We start from the raw sequence: 16,580 nt of genomic DNA, 5'->3' as shown, positions 1-16,580 counted from the left end.
AACTCTCAGTATTCTAGTGATTGGCCCAAAGTCACCGGGCTGGTTTTCATGCCAGGGTGGAACTAGAACTCAGGATCGCATAGTTTCTAGCCTGGTGCCTTCACACCACTAGACCAAGACTGGCTAAATGGAACTAAATGGAAGACATGAGTTGCAAGAGAGGGATGTGTAACTTGCACAAAAGAAGATTTGAGAGCTGAACGCCTGTCCTAAGCCAAGGACTAGATTTCATGATGTAACTCACTAACTATAATAGTTTCATATGATTTCAACCATTTACTTGGGTGCCTTGGCAAGACGGGCAAGCATCTGAATTTAATAAATAATACATAAATATAATTTACAAAGCTCATCACTAGATATATTGCATGGATAGCATATTTCATCAGGAAGTCAAACTAAAAATTAAATTATTTCTCAACGTAACATGTCTCAACACAGTCATTTCTCAACATCACAACAAACCTCATCCTGCCTCTAAAAACTGCCAGATCATCTCTGTATACCATATATAGGAATACATTGGTAGATAAGCACCAGCAGCCACATCGTGCAATTCATTTCAAGTTTTTTTCAGTCTCCTCAAAATAATACATAATTAAGAGAACAAAGTTACTGTTGGATCACCTCAAAGCAGCTATAGGCCTGCAGTTTTAACCACTTTCTTTACATTTGTTAACTGACCCTATGAAAGCAATAATTGTGTTTGGTGGTTGTGCACTTTGGATGAGGAATTCTGGGACTTGAAGTTCACAGATCTTAAAGTTGCCAAGGTTGAAAAACCCTGTTTTAGGCAGTTGCCTCAGTACCCTGGACAGGGACTTATGGAAGAGTTCGGATTCCTCGGATGGCGTTTATGGCTGTTTGGAGTGAGTGATGGACACAATTTACAACATTTTTGCTGAAAATTACTCTTTACTTCTGGTTTTCAGCAAAAATGCCTATAATGAACAATGGGTCTAGTTAATATGCGGCCAATGACAGCTCCCCATCGCCCGGTGTGTTCCCACAGGGAGAGCCTCCTTGGGGTGCCGTCGGCCAGGCAGTGTCGGTTGGTGACTCCTAGGGAACGGGCTTTCTCTGTGGGCGCACCTACCTTATGGAATCAATTCCTCCTGGGACTACGGATGGCCCCTGATCTTCGCTCTTGCCGCCGTGACCTCAAAACATGGTTATTTCGCCAGGCCGGATTGGACTGAAGGGGTTTTAAGGGGAGTTTTAATGGTTTTTAACATTTTAATGTTGAATTTTATGTGTTTTATTGCTGTGAGCCGCCCTGAGTCCTTTTCGGAGACAGGGCGGCATATAAGTTTGATAAATAAATAAATAAATAAATAAATAAATAAATAAATAAATAAATAAATAATAACCATGGCCTTCATTAATGGCTGCTGCAAAAAAGGTTGTAAAATTGAGTCTGCTGTTGTGATGATCTGCTTTGTAGCTGTCATGACCCACAACCGTAATGGGCAGGCTGTGCTACGGTGTAAATTGAGGACGACCTGCTTTTGAATACAATTTAATGTTCCTCTGAAACAATACTAAGTCAATGCCCCGAAAGATTTAATATAAATGTTCAAAGGGAGCTGCCTAATCAGCTGTTTAGAAAAGGGCTAGTCCAGAAAGCTAAAAGTTTCCATAGAATATGGAATAATAAGATTGGAGGAACCTTAGGGATCTTCTAGTCCAACCCACTAAAGGAGGGGATGTTTGAGCTCACAAATACAAAACATTCATGCAAAATCAAGACCGAGTTTTGACAGAGGGCTAAATTGGCAGCTTCAACCATCTGTGAAAACATGCCTTTTTTTTCAAACTCCCTTAATATTACAAAGAGTAATTTATTTCCCTTTTTTGAAGATGGGAACCACATCAGCTCTTTTCCAATCCTCTGGTAGTTCCCCGGTACTCCAGGATTTTATTACTTATACAATTTTATAAATTTATTATTCTGTTATTCTTATTAATGGGTGGCAGCTCCCAGCAATTGGGGCTGTGTGCATTGTGGCCCCTGGGTTTTCTTATCTAAGCTTCCAGGATTCATGAACTCTGTGGACACAGCCTAAAACTAACTCTTGCATTAATTGGGATAAGTCAAGTCTAAATATTTCTTTTTTTATTAGTTTGTTATATTTATGCTTTTGCCTTCAGGCATTCTGACTCTCTGTCCTGGAAGACCTGGGGGTTGGAGCAGAGAGTGCACAGGTTGCTACATGTTCTATGGGAGCCAGAATCTGGCTGGTAGAGAGAAAAGATAAACCAGCAAAAAATAAAGAAATACAGGTAGTCCTTGAATTACGAATATCACGGAGCCTGCCAATTACATTCGTAACCCGAGGATTCGTAGGAGTGAATTGCGTAACGTGACTGCGATCACTCCCTGCTTTCGCCCACGCATTTGCTAATCGGGGTGGGTGGGGGTGGGTTTAACTGCACGTGAGGTATCTCAGGGTGGGGAAGACCAAGGGGTCTTGCTAGATCATTGCAAGGTAAGTGAGTCTCTACAGGTCTAATGGCTGTGGAGACCCGGCAGGGCGAATGTTGTAGCATTTCTGCTGTCATTCGTACTGTGTTTTCCCAAAAATAAGACCTGGTTTTATTTTCTGTTGGGCTCAAAAATAAGCACTAGGGTTTATTTTCGGGGATGTCTTATTTTTTTTCACTTACAGGAAGTGGCGAGCGTGGGGGGCTGATGGGAGTGGCAGTGCAGCTTCTGCCGGCCCCACCCTCCATCCCACCATCCACTTGCCTGTGGCCACAACGGTCCAAGCTCTTGGCGCTCCCCGGCCCTCCGCCTGCCCTGTCTGCTGGCCCTGCTGCTCCTGGGACACTGGAGTTCGGGTCGTGCTCAGGCTGTTGCTACGATGAGGCAAACAGCCATGCAGTGCATCAGGATCAGCTCCCCCGCTCCCGTGCCTCTGCCTGGCTGCTGGGCCTGCTGCACCTGCTGCTGCTGACCTCGCGGGGGCTCTTCGCCCTCCTGACCACATTGCTCACAGCCACCCTGCTGGCCTGTGCTGCCTTGTGTGGGACAACTTGGCCCAGATCTATGACCTCTGGAGTGATCTCCCCCTCCCTTCTCCAGCCTGCTGCAGGGCCGCCATGGATCTTGCACAGGGCAGGGGAGGGGCACAGCCTGAAGCGGGCGAGGTGCTCCAGAGGTCATAGATCTGGGCCAAGTTGCCCTGCACAAGGCAGGAGCAGGCCAGCAGGGCGGCCAAGAGCATCACAGCCAGGAGAGTGAAGAGCCCCCTCAAGGCCAACAGCAGCAGGTGCAGCAGGCCCAGCAACTGGGCAGAAGCATGTGGGGGGGGGGGGAGAGCAGGTGATCTTCTGCCTTGTGGTACTGTAGCAGCAGCCTGAGCAAGACCTGAGCTCCAGGCCTGGTGGAGCACAAATCGTGGTCGCTGCCTGCTCCAGAGCCACAAAGGTGGGCTGGGGAAGAGAGGGACCCTCGGCTGTGAGGTTGCCTGGCGCCATAGGCAGGGCTGGGCCTGGTGAGAGTGCACCAGAAACAACTCTAGGCACCCAGAGAGACAGAATGAGATGCAGGTCCTGGCCCTCAGTGGCTCAACCGATCTGTGGGGCCGAGCGCCCAGGGAAGGGAAGGAGCCACCATGCTAAGCACCGCCTCAGGCTTCTCTGCCCATGTTTGTGAGGGGACACGTGGTTGGGCTGCCTCCTGTGCTGGCCATCCCACCTCCTTCACTAGGGCTTATTTTTGGGGAAACACGGCCATGGTGCTACAACATTCATAATTTCGGGACTGGGTCTTAAGTACTTGGAGGGGGGGTCTTGGTTGAAATTTTGAATGGTCGCTAAGTGAACTGTTTTAATTTGGGGATTACCTGTAAACTCAAACCAGACATAGTTAGCTTAAATAGTGTCTCTCAATAATAATATGCTATCTCCTTGCTACTGTTCTTTGGAGTTCTTTTTTACAGACTCACTGTTTTATGTACAACATACAGAAACTGTTCTGACCTAAGCTTAACAGAATCACGAAACAGACTCTTTGTCACAAAAAAACCACCCCTTTTTATTTGGCTAATGTGAATTCCTCGCATTCACATTAGCCAGCAAAGAGCCTTGGTAGTACAGGGGTTTAAGGCACCCTGTTATTAAGCTGGTTATTAAGACCAGCTGCCTGCAATTACTGCAGGGTTCGAATCTCGCCAAGGCTCAAGGTTGACTCAGCCTTCCATCCTTTCTAAGGTGGGTAAATTGAGGACCCAGTTGTGGGGGCAATAAACTGACTTTGTATAAATATACAAAAGGATGAAGGCTATTGCTTAGCGCATTGTAAGCCACCCTGAGTCTCCGGAGAAGGGCGGCATATAAATCAAATTAAAAAAAAAAAAAGTCCCGGCAATAAGCCTTTTGAGGTTTAATTGCAACAACAGACCTTATCAGTCCTTGGATAGTTTTTAACAGTAACAGAGTTGGAAGGTACCTTGGAGGTCATCTAGTCCAACCCCCTGCTCATGCAGGAGACCTGTACTAGGGATTCGAACCGGAAAAGCTCAGTGTCTTAGCCACTGAGCCACCTAGTCAGTTGCCAGTTGATAGCTTCCAAGCGCAACGCTGTACAAGGAAATACTTGGCAAGCAGTCTCTGTGAGGCACGATAAGCAAATCTTCACACTAATAAACAAACTAATTGTCTCCTGCAAACTCCACTCCCCTTTTGCTCCTCTTTATTCCCTATGGGAGGGGCCATTCACTGTCCACCTGTGGCTTTACTCCTGAGTCGGCCCTTGTTCCTTAGCTGTTCCCTTCTCCTGGCAGCTCTGCGCAAGCACACACATCAGGAACAGGCTTCAGCTGTTCTTCTGCCCCACTTATCTCCAACTCCAAAGGTAACTGATAACTGTTGGATGGCCCTGGCCCCATCTCTGCCTCCGACACATCAGAGCCTTCCTCAGACTCCAGGACTGGCCCATGTTCCTCCCCAACCTCCTCACTGTCTGAGTCTGCTGCCAGCTCTGCTGGCCATTGGAGGGTCACAACAGAAACACATCAGCATTATTAATCTACAACATATGAAAACACATCAGCATTATTAATTTATATCATACATAGCTTTATTAATGTACATAAACATACATAAACACATCTGTTTTATTAATCTGCAACATACATAACACACTTTATTAAGTACAACACATATAAGCACATACATAAAAACCAACAGAAATGGACAGAGAAAGCTTACAGCTTGGGTGAAGAGTTATAATTCTGAAAAATGATTCAATGGTACCCAAGGGTGTGTTAAGTGATTATTATTTCCCCTAATTTGGCCAATTGTATTGTTCATATTGTCCTATTGTTGCTTTCCTCTTTATGGCTCTTACCGTTTACAACTCTCCCTATATTTATTCCTATGTTTTTTCATCTATTAGCTTTATTCTTTTGGATGGTTTTGGATGCTCTTTGTTTAATCGTTGATTGATGTTTTGGGCTAGCGCTGATGGTGTTCCCTAATTTGAGTAATGGAAAGTCTGCAAGAAAACAGCCAAGCTCAGGGAGCACTAAGGACCCCTCAGTTCAACCTGAGCTACGAATATTCTCTGTTTAGAGCAATTTTCACTTTCCAGAAAAGTATTGCAATTACAGGTCCTGGACTTAGGACCACAACTGAGGCCAAAATTTCTGTTGGTAAACAAGACAGTTGTTAAGTGAGTTTTGCCCCATTTTATGACCTTTCTTGTCATAGTTATTAAGTGAATCATTGAACTTGTTAAGTTAGTTGTTAAGTGAATCTGGATTCCCCATTGACTTTGCTTGTCAAAAGGTTGCAAAAGGGGATCACATGACCCCGGGACCATCATAAAAAAGGATCAGGTGCCAAGCATCTGAATTTTGATCACCTCACCTGCAAAGATTGTAAATGCGTAAAATGGTCATAAGTCACTTTTTTCAGTTGTAACTTTGAATGATTAATAAGGAACTGTTGTAAGTTGAGTCCTCAACTGTATAGGAGACTCATTAGTTCCTCCTACCCCCTTCAAGAATGGGTCTATTAGGTGCTTTTTTTGGGGAGGGGGACCCTTTGGAAAACTGCCAAGAGGGAGGGGCAAGGAAGGGTGGAAGCTATAAGGAGGGGGTGGAGCTCACCGTTCACTTGGGGGGCCTCCGTCCCAGGTCTCTCCTCTGGGGTTCAGCATGATGGACAGAATGCAAGTACAAGAGAGCAGATAGAAAGGAAACAGAGATCAGGCAGTGAGAAATTGTGCATCTCTGATTTGGTGAAGCCATCCGATTAACAGCCACCAGACCCAATTAACCCTCCTTGAAGCATATTGTTAGGCCTAGTTAATTTTACAATCATTTTCTCAGTAAAGCATTTTTCTCTATTCTTTACTACAAGCACAAAACAATCGCAAATGAAAACAGGAAGAATGAGAGCAAAAGTAGGGCAGGAAATGCATGCAATGTGATCATTATCATGTGTCTGAGTTAAGGCTTGCAAAATGAATGGAGTAACTGCATTAGTCAAATGCCACTCAGCAGCCTGAAGCATTAATTTACTCTTACTCTTACTCTTACTTTAAATGAGCCGAAGTGGCGCAGTGGTTAGGGTGCAGTACTGCAGCTACTTCAGCTGACTGCTAGTTCAGCAGATCAGCGGATCAAATCTCACTGGCTCAAGGTTGACTCAGCCTTCCATCCTTCCCAGGTAGGTCAAATGAGGACCCAGATTGTTGGGAGCAATATGCTATTTAGTATACTGTCTTTGGTGTAAGCCGCCCAGAGTCCTCGGAGAGTGGGCGGCATAGAAATATGACTAATAATAATAATAAAAAATAAACACGAGACGTATGCATCATTAGCTATCTTGAGGTAAAATCATCTTCTCTACCAAACTGTAAAATATATTTCTATCCAACAGCTTTGCAATTTTGGAAGTAGATTTAACTAGGTAACATATACTCCCAATAACTGGAATGTCTGTACAGGGTCATGATCACCTCATCATCCAGAGATCTGTCCAGCAAAGAATCAAATAAGGAATTTTGACTCCTTGTTTGACAATCCTTCCAGGTTCCTAATCCCCCTGATTTGGTTTCCCTGTTGGAGAGCCACTGTCCCTGTTGGGAGGGGGCTCAGGTGGGGAATTAGCCTAGAGTAACTCACTACAAAAACACAAGAAGGCAAAGGTCTGAAGCCTTCTCTGTCCTTTCCCAGGTGAAAGCTGCCAGTCAGGGGAGATTCCTGTATTATAGGCAGAGAACAATAAAGTTGCTAGCTTGAACTCTATACGTGTGGGTCTGGTTGCTCGCCATGGACCCTACAATCAGGGTAAACCAAAGGAATTTGGCTACATTCTCCCAAATTAATTGGTCAGCTTGGCTGGAAGCTTGTTCTGCATTCCATTGGCTGCATTTCTTTTGCTTAGAAATGCCTAGAAATGGCCCTTATGGGATTTGCTTACAGAGTCATCCAAATGAACCTTTGCAGGTGGGGCTTCTTCACCCACAAGGGAAAGAAGCACCTGGTGTGCCTCGGTTGGGAATCTCAGAAGAGCTGAGCTCCGAGTAGCTTCAGAGACCAGAGGAATTCAGCAACCAGCTGCTTTCGAGTTCTTAATGCAAAGTATGAGGTCAATGGAAGTGGAAATCTAGAGGGCCAAATAAGATTTCCGGTGCCAGATGAAGATTCCTCCCCCTCCATAAAAAGAGGAATTATAAATTTAAGGAATATGATTGGTGATGGTGGTTAATGGCTGTAATTTGTATGTTTGCACTGAATTCTTATTTTTCTGATTTGTTGTGGCAGCCCAACCCCTTTCCTACTCCCAGGGAAGTTCTGCCTTCTGTAGGACTTCTTCTCTTCCAGCTAAATGTCAGGTTCATCTTTGGTCCCATGGACTCTTTCAAGAAGAGGAAAACTTACCAGCACAAACTTGCTTTAAGGACACTGTTGTGGATGCCTTGCTAACCGGATTTTCTGCTGCGCAGGTGACATTGAGATTAAGATCTTGGGAGGTGAGGATTGAAGAATTCCAGAGGGGGAGATCCTTGCTTTGGACAGCTGAGGTCCAACTGAATTTCACCCCGTCTTCCCAAGTCCCTGTAGAGCAATTCAGATTCCAAGTTCCATTTCCAGCTGCATCAGGAGTGCAGGTCACTCTCATCTCAGAGTCCAGCAAATGTCCTGAGAAGAAGACAGACAAATCACATTGTGGAAGACCACAAAAGCACAGTGAGGCCAAGGAGGAAGGAGAACAACAACAGCAGTGGCTCAGTCAATGGTTTTGCTTAGGTTAGAGCAGGGAAAATACTTCTAACCTGTTTCTGTCGCAAATAACAATCTCAGAACAATCCCCCTTCTTATATGGGAGACAGATTGTGAAGGGAGAGGCCCCCCAAGATAGAGGAGAGCAAGCACCCCTCATCCTCTGCCTTCCCCCAATTCCTCTTTACACCAAACCATGGATTGAGGGGAAGAGGATGAGGCTCCAGGCTCAGCTCCTCAAGGACTCCCTGACTCTTCCCCAAAGAGTTTGTGGGTCCAGCCAGTCCCACCAGATCCATGAAGAGTATCCTGAACTCCTCTCTGGAGATTCCAGCCTCAAAGGCCACCTGCTTCTCTCTTCCTCTCCTCTCCATCTGGGAACCCACTTTTGGCTTGGCCCAGTCCAGCCCCAAGGAGAGGGAGCCTGGAGGGAGCTGTGATGGGCCTCCACAAGCCCCCTTCCAGAGAGGAAGTGTGTGCAGGACATGGCTTGAGCTCCATTCTAACCCATTGCAGAAAGTCCTCAGATATGTCAAAGCTCCAGGCATGGACGATGATGGGCAGGGGGGAACAGGGGGGGAATTTGGGGAGGGGGGGAGGGCAAATGTGAGCAAGACTAGGCCTGATGAGAACATGCTTAAGCTATCAGGTTAATATATTTGCAATTTAATATTCATATCTGCATTTTTTTTTAAATCCAAATTCTGCCCATTTGAAGGGAGATTAAAAAGGAGGGAGCAGCAGGTGAGAAACTCATGGCTGCCATTCTGCTAGCATCACTTCGCATCCTGCCAGGCTGACATTTCTGGAATGGGGGGAGGGAACAGGTTTGGAATGGGGTGGGGGGAAAGGGAGGGCTGAGAACCCAAGCAGAGCTGGCCTGGGGAGGAGACCTTCCCATACAGCCCAAGGTCACCCAAAGGAATGTGCAGATGGAGAAGGTGCGAATTGAGGTCCATTACCCAAACAATGGTGATACTTCTGCCTGGACAATGACTGATAACAAGGGGGAGGCCTGGGAAAAAGGAAAAGTGAGCTGTATCTTTTGTTTTGCACCAAAGCAACAGACTCCATCCTGCTACTTCTGTAGTCACTTCTGCTCCAGTAAAGTAGACTCTTGGTCATATGAATGGCCTGGGAGTCTTTCTTTACTAACTAACTTAAGTGGGATGGATGGCACCAGGCTCCATCCAGTAAGTGTGTCTCTTCAGAAACTGGAAACCAATCCCATTCCCCCAAATGCCCCCCACCCCCATCTCCATATCACTCTGGGCAAAGGAGGAAGGCCAGGAATTTACTGCCATGGCTGGGATACTTACGGAATATTTGCAGATCAAAGGACTCATCCACCTTCTCTGCATCTGATGGAATAATGACTGCTGTGAATCTGCCAGTATCCTCTTTCCTGAGATGGCTGAGCTGTAATTCTCTGCAGTCCTTGGAGATGGTCACTCGCTTTTCATAGGCTGGGTCGGGGACCAGACGGCCACAGGGCTCCCCAAAGGTCACCACAGCAATAGTTTCAGATTTACTGCTGGCAATTTTACTCCAGGAAATTGATTTAAATGGTAGAGAGGACTTCACTTGGAATGTGACAGAGTCTCCCAGAATGCCAGTCACTTTTGCTTCAACATCTTCTGTAAAGTCAGAGAGAAGAGAGAGGAAGGCTTCAAAATTAGGGTCACAAGAGACCTTCTGACAGACATTTAATTTCTCACCTTTTCTGAGAAGGGACAAAATGGCTCCAAAGGACATGGTAGGGCCTCTCTGGGCAATGGCCTGTCCTTCTTAGAGTAATAGGAGGGGTTCAAATGTCCTCCCTAGGAACTGAGTCCTTCCCTTGGGGTTCAAAAGGAGGATCTACCTCACAGGAGAGACCCAAGCCTCAGGCCACCTGAAAGACTGACCTGGAGGAGGCCTGACGGGGTCACTCAAAGTACCAGTTGGGTTTAGCCTCTCTCTGCAGGCCCCTATACCTGGGACCCCATGTGATGCCCCTGTTATTGGCTGCCACTAATTTGTTTCCCCCCCTCAACCATGGTGGAGGCCACTGGGGAAAAATGGGGCCCTAGAATGATTTAACTGGTTTTTGTACATATTGCTGAGGCTTGGACTAGATGATCATTATTGTTATGTATTGATACTTTTCAGCGGGAGTTTCAAACCTGCCTAAGTTTCTGATTGGTTGACAGCCTCTCCGGAGTTGTATATAAGGAGGGCTGCAGCCCCTGAGTTTTTGCTGAAGTCTCACTGTATATTAAAGAGCTGTTGTCACTAGCTTGCTTGTGCCTCTCGTTATTCCCGAACCACTTCATTGGCAACGAAGGTGGGATTGAGGCCACAAGAAGCGAACCAGTGAGACCACGAGCTTCAGCTAGGCGACGAGGCGAACTACAGGAGGCATACCGAACATGTCTGCCTACGTTCCGCCCAAGCCTTTTGATCCGGCCCGCGAAAAATGGGTCTCGTACCTAACGAGGTTTGAGTGCTCGCTTGAAGCCAGCGACATGCAGGGACTCTCCGCTAATCGAAAGAGAGCCCTCTTCCTAAGCCACTGCGGACCGGACGTGTTCAAGATGGCGGAGTCACTGTGTGAGCCAACACTGGTCCAGATCGTCTCCTGGGACACCCTGATGGCAACTCTTCGGGCTCACTACGCTCCCGTGCCCTCCCAGTTTGTGCAACGATACCAACTCAGACAGCGCATGCAATGGGAGGGAGAACCGGTCAGCGCTTACATGGCGAGCCTGCGTAAAGCCGCAACACATTGCGACTATAGAGACTTGGACGATGCGCTGCTTGAGCAGCTAATCTGTGGCGTCCGAGATATAAGACTGCAAAGGCGACTCCTCGCTAAGCCTGATCTAACGCTTGCTGGGGCCCTAGATGAGGCCAGAGCTCATGAAGCTTCTACAAAAGCCGCAGAAACGCTGCAGCATCCGTTGACCAGCAAGGACAGTCCCAAGTCCACACCAGTGCACAGGGAAGACGCCGGATCCAGCTCGGAGTCCGAGTATGATGAGGACGTTTTCCGAACAGAGCACCACAGAAAAGACGCAGGCAGCCCCCGGCGCAACTGCCCCAGCTGTGGCGGGCATCATGATAGACTGTCCTGCAAATACAGAGAGGCTATTTGCAGGCGTTGCGAGAAAAAAGGGCACTTGGCGCAAGTCTGTAGAGCCATTCTGCCCAGAAAACACCAACCATGTGAGTGCCGCAGCCAACCAGAATCAACGCATCAGAAGCATCCAATGAGAGAAGGCGCCGCGAAGAAATGGCGCGAATTTGAACCGCGAGATGGCCGCAGCATACACATCGACCAGGCCAGCACGACGATCGAGGACAAAGTCAGCACGGTGGTCGAAATCAACGGCAAGCCATGCTCGATGGAGATCGACACCGGATCAGCCCTCTCCATAATGTCGTGGGCGACCCTGAAGACCATCCTGCCATCATTCTGGAAGGACCAGCTGTCCAAGCAGAGACTGCGCGTCCTAGACTACCAGGGAAACCGGGTCCCCCTTGAAAGAGTAGGCACGTTCCGAGTCACCTATGGAGACTTCGAAAAAGACCTGCCGCTAACCATTGTCTCAAAGCAGCTGCCAAGCCTTCTGGGCATGGGGTGGTTCCGAGCCCTTGGCATGGGCTTCACTGGCGTCCACCGAATGTCCGAGCCGTCACTGAAGGACAGCCTCCTGAACGAGTTCCAAGACGTCTTCAGGGACACGTTGGGCAACTAACTCAAGCCCGGGTTCGAGAGAATACTTAGCTGACAAGCCCTGGTTCCAGCGCTGCCCCAGCGAGTCGCCACTCCCAGCCGGGGATAACCACGCCCCGGACAAAATCCAGGAGGTTCCATTGGCGGAGCCAGGAGAGACAGAAAGTCCCTCCGACCAGCTCGACGCCCCACCAAACACTGAACTGCGCAGGTCAACTAGAACGAGAACTCGGCCAGGGCACCTGCGAGATTTTCTGTGTACTTATGTAAATATTTGAATGTTAGTGCTTTCTGGGAAGGGAGGGGTGTTATGTATTGATACTTTTCAGCAGGAGTTTCAAACCTGCCTAAGTTTCTGATTGGTTGACAGCCTCTCCAGAGTTGTATATAAGGAGGGCTGCAGCCCCTGAGTTTTTGCTGAAGTCTCACTGTATATTAAAGAGCTGTTGTCATTAGCTTGCTTGTGCCTCTCATTATTCCCAAACTACTTCAATTATGGTCTTTCCAATTCTACAATTTTATGCTTCTGGAAAGTCCAGCATCTGGTGACACCCAGCCCTTGTTCCTGCTTCAGATATACCAATAAGTACCAAAGGGATTTTTACAGTTTATGTAGACTTTGCAGTTGGGCATAAAAATAAAGGTTAGAATTCAAAGAGATCAGGTGAACCAAGAAATGGCAGGAAGGAACATAAGAATTATGGCATAGAAGAAAGCCTGCAAGAAATTTGAACATCAGAAAAGATATTTGAATGGAAAGAGTCATTTGAATCTCCTTTGCTGGTGTTTAATTAGTAGCCAGGCAGTCTTCAGTTGGGGATTTTGTAGTAGTAGATCCTTGCACTGGACTAAATCTTCTCCAAGGTCCTTCCAACTGTTGAAATCTCTATTTCTCTTCAAAGAACAAAGTCTCCAACAAACTCATGACTGGAATGTACTAATGGAAGGATACAAACTATTCAAAAGAAACAGACCTAACAAAAGAGGAGGTGGAGTTGCATTGTATATAAAAGATCACTTCATCTCTACAGAAATCCACAAAACCAAGGATGAAAACCTCCTAGAATCCACATGGGTCAACATAAAAGGGGAAAAAAACACATTGCTGTAGGAGTATACCACAGGCCACCCAACCAAGCAGTAGAAATAGATGAACTCTTTGCTAATCAATTAACAGTAGTAATGGGAGACTTTAACTACCCGGATATCGACTGCGAGACAAACTTTGCAGCAAATGGGAGATCAAACAGATTCCTAACCAACCTAGTTGACAACTTTGTCATCCAAAAGGTAAAGGAGGAAACTAGAGAAAAAAACTGTATGGACCTAATTTTTCTCTATTTTTACTAATAGAGAAGAAGTGATAGGGGGAGCTGAATTTACTGGAACGAGAGTGACCACATCATACTGGAATTCAATATAATGCAAACACAAGCAATAGAAAACAATCCAACTAGTGTCTTAAACTTTAAAAAGATGATTTTAACAGAGAGGGCCTAAGCAAAATTTAATGGATAAAAATCCTAAAGGGGAAAACAACTCAAGAAGCATGGGAAACACTGAAAAATATGACCATAGAAGCCCAGTCCAACACAATTTTCATCCACACGAAAAAGAAAAACAAGAAATCCAAGAAGAAACCAGCATGGTTGCATAAAGATCTCTCTGATAAACTGAAAGACAAAAAGGAGAATGTCTATGGAGATTCTCAGTCATCCAGGTCATAGTTGTCCCAAAGGTGCTTTTTCAAGAGGCAACTGGACTTTCTGGTTTTTCTTTCGAAGACGTTTTGCTTCTCCTCCAAGAAGTTTCTTCAGCTCTGACTGGATAGTGGGGCTGAAGAAGCTTCTTGGAGGAGAAGCGAAACATCTCCAAAGAAATAACAAGAAAGTCCAGTTGCCTCTTGAAAAAGCACCTTTGGGACAAACATAACCTGGATGACTGAGACTCTCTACAGATTATTACATCCCAGAGTTCTGAAGGCGCTGGCAGATGTTAGGGTTAGAACCATTGTATCATGTCTTTAAAAAATCTTGGAGCGCCGGGGAACTACCAGAGGACTGGAAAAGAGCTGATGTGCTTCTCATCTCCAAAAAAGGACAAAAACAAACAAACAAACCCAGGCCCTGGAAACTACAGACCAACTAGCCTGACATCAATACCTAGGAAAATACTGGAAAAAAATAATAATAAAAAACAGATCTGTGAACATCTAGAAACAAATAAAGTTATAACTGGTAGCCAGCATGGGTTTGTTAAAAACAGATCATGCCAAACCAATCTTATTTCATTCTTTGAAGTGACTAAATTAATAGACCAGCGATATGCTGTGAACGTAGTACACTTAGGTTTTAGCAAGGCATTTGACAAGGAAGACCACAACCTACTTCTTGGTAAGCTAGAAAAATGTGGGATGGAGAGCATCACCACCAGATGGATTTGTAACTGACTGACAAACTGTACTCAATGAGTAGTCCTTAACAGTACTATATCTATACAGAGGGAAGTAAGCAGTGGCGTACCACAAGTTTCCATCTTAGGCCCAGGACTCTTCAATATTTTCATAAATAACTTCAATGAAGAAATAGAAGGGGAACTCATCAAATTTGCAGATGACACTATGACCGATAGCCAACACCCCAGAAGACAAGCTCAGGATCCAAAAAGATCATGACAATGGGCCCTATCCAACAAAACGAATGTGGAGAAAATGTGGAGAAAAACAAGGTTTTACACCTATACAGGAAAAACCAAAGGTATACCTACCTTTAGGCAAAACCTGGCTCAAAACCAATAACCTTAGAGTCCCAGTGGACGATCATTTAAACACGAGCCAGCCGTGTGCAGCAGCAGTCAAAAAAGCTAATACAGTCCTGAGTTGCATAAACAGAGGCATAAAATCATGTGAAGTATTAGTACCACTTTATAAAGCCTTAGTAAGGGCCACATCTGGAATTCTGCATCCAGTTTTGGATATCAAATTACCAAAAAGTTGTTGAGGCTTTGGAAAAAGTGCAAAGAAGAGCAACTTCTTGCTTTTCTTTCTTCTGAAGAGCCTTGGTGGCGCAGCAGACTAAAGTGCTGTTAAGTAGCACCAGCTGCCTGCAATTACTGCAAGTTCAAATCTCACCAGGCTCAAGGTTGACTCCGCCTTCCATCCTTCCGAGGTAGGTAAAATGAGGACCCAGATTGTGGGGGCAATAAGCTGACTTTGTATAAAAAAGAACACCGCTTGGGGGGGTGGGGTGGGCGAAAGCCCTACTAAGCAGTTATATACAAAAGTATGAAGGCTATTGCTTAACGCATTGTAAGCCGCCCTGAGTCTCTGGAGAAGGGCGGCATATAAATTGAACCAAGAAAGAAAGAAAGAAAGAAAGAAAGAAAGAAAGAAAGAAAGAAAGAAAGAAAGAAAGAAAGAAAGAAAGAAAGAAAGAGAGAAAGATGATTAAAAGCCTGGAGATGAAAACATATGAAGAATGGCTGCACGAATTGGGTATGACCAGGCTAGAGAAAAGGAGGACTAGGGGGGACATGATAGCAGGATTCCAGTATTTGAGGGGCTGGCACAAAGAAGAAGGGAGCAGCTTATTTTCCAAAGCACCAGAAGGCAGAAGAAGAAACAATGGATGGAAATTAATAAAAGAGAAAAGCAATTTGGGATTAAGGAGAAACTTTCTAACAATGAGGACAATTAACCAGTGGAACAGCTTGCCACCAGAAGTTGTGAATGCTCCATTCGTGGAGGTTTAAACCAAATTCAAGCTCTTTATCACCATTGTTTCTTCGTTACAAGGCAGTTCTGTTTTTCCTTTCCAGGATCTCATGATCTTTCATGGCAGATTCCTGAACCTCATTTTATGATTTTACAATGAGTAATAGCAAGGTTTATTCAGGTTCATATTCATGTATTTATATTCCCTTCCTAGAATGATAAGAAGCCTAAACTCTAGCCATTACAAGATTGAAATTTAAATATGCTGTTGTTTTCAGTTTTAGTAATTGGTAATTGTTTAATAGTTCTCATAATGTGTAGTAGTGTAGGTTGTTTCTGTGTATTTTACATTTTTACACATTTTAATGGCTTGTTTCATCCTTATCATGCTCCATTTTTTATTCTTAGAACTGTCCTAAAATTGTACTTTATGTGGCCGTTGAACCTACATATAAAGTGAACTAATGTTCTGCCATATCTAGAGAACCTACTTAGTTTTAGGGTGCACAGAAGGACCCACATAGCACACAACCTCTGTCCCCCAAGATTGGCTAATCTTTCACCCCCGATCTCCTGTCTGAGTGGGATAATTCTCTCTGCCTGATGGATGCTTGGGAAGCCTCTGGGTGTTTTCAGGGCTTTCAACTACTGTAATCATAGAATCATAGACTCTTAGGGCTGGAAGGGACTTGGAGGTCTTCTAGTCCAACCTCTGCGCAGGATCATAGAATCATAGAACTGTAGGCCTGGAAGGAACCTTGGAGGTCTTCTAGTCCACCCCGCTGCTCAAGGCAGGAGACACTATACCATTCTGGACAAATGGTTGTCCAATCTTTTCTTGGGAGCCTCCAGTGATGGAGCACAAAACAATTATGGGAGGCTGTTTTTTGTTAACCCATCAGCTGCTCTTTGC

At 45.5% G+C, this 16,580-nt stretch overlaps 1 protein-coding gene across 5 annotated transcripts in view; it reads right to left on the bottom strand.

The window, feature by feature from the left end:
- Positions 1-16,580, bottom strand: part of LOC139321604 (SLAM family member 5-like) — a 48,511-nt gene that overhangs the window by 20,417 nt on the left and 11,514 nt on the right. For 3 of the 5 annotated variants that reach the window (XM_070950369.1, XM_070950370.1, XM_070950372.1), the window contains exons 2-3: positions 9,557-9,874; positions 7,896-8,156 (exon numbers count right to left, since the gene is read on the bottom strand). In XM_070950369.1, coding sequence (XP_070806470.1) covers positions 7,896-8,156; positions 9,557-9,874 — 579 coding nt within the window. Of the gene's footprint in view, positions 1-6,116; positions 6,153-7,895; positions 8,157-9,556; positions 9,875-16,580 lie in introns of all 5 variants that reach the window. The other 2 variants (XM_070950367.1, XM_070950371.1) reach the window with 1 other exon arrangement.

The sequence above is a fragment of the Pituophis catenifer genome, unplaced genomic scaffold (assembly GCF_029215685.1).
Source record: "Pituophis catenifer annectens isolate HBS135680 unplaced genomic scaffold, rPitCat1.0.hap2 SCAF_10, whole genome shotgun sequence".
NCBI classification, from domain to species: Eukaryota; Metazoa; Chordata; class Lepidosauria; order Squamata; family Colubridae; genus Pituophis; species Pituophis catenifer.
This window is presented reverse-complemented; position numbering and strand designations above follow the sequence as displayed.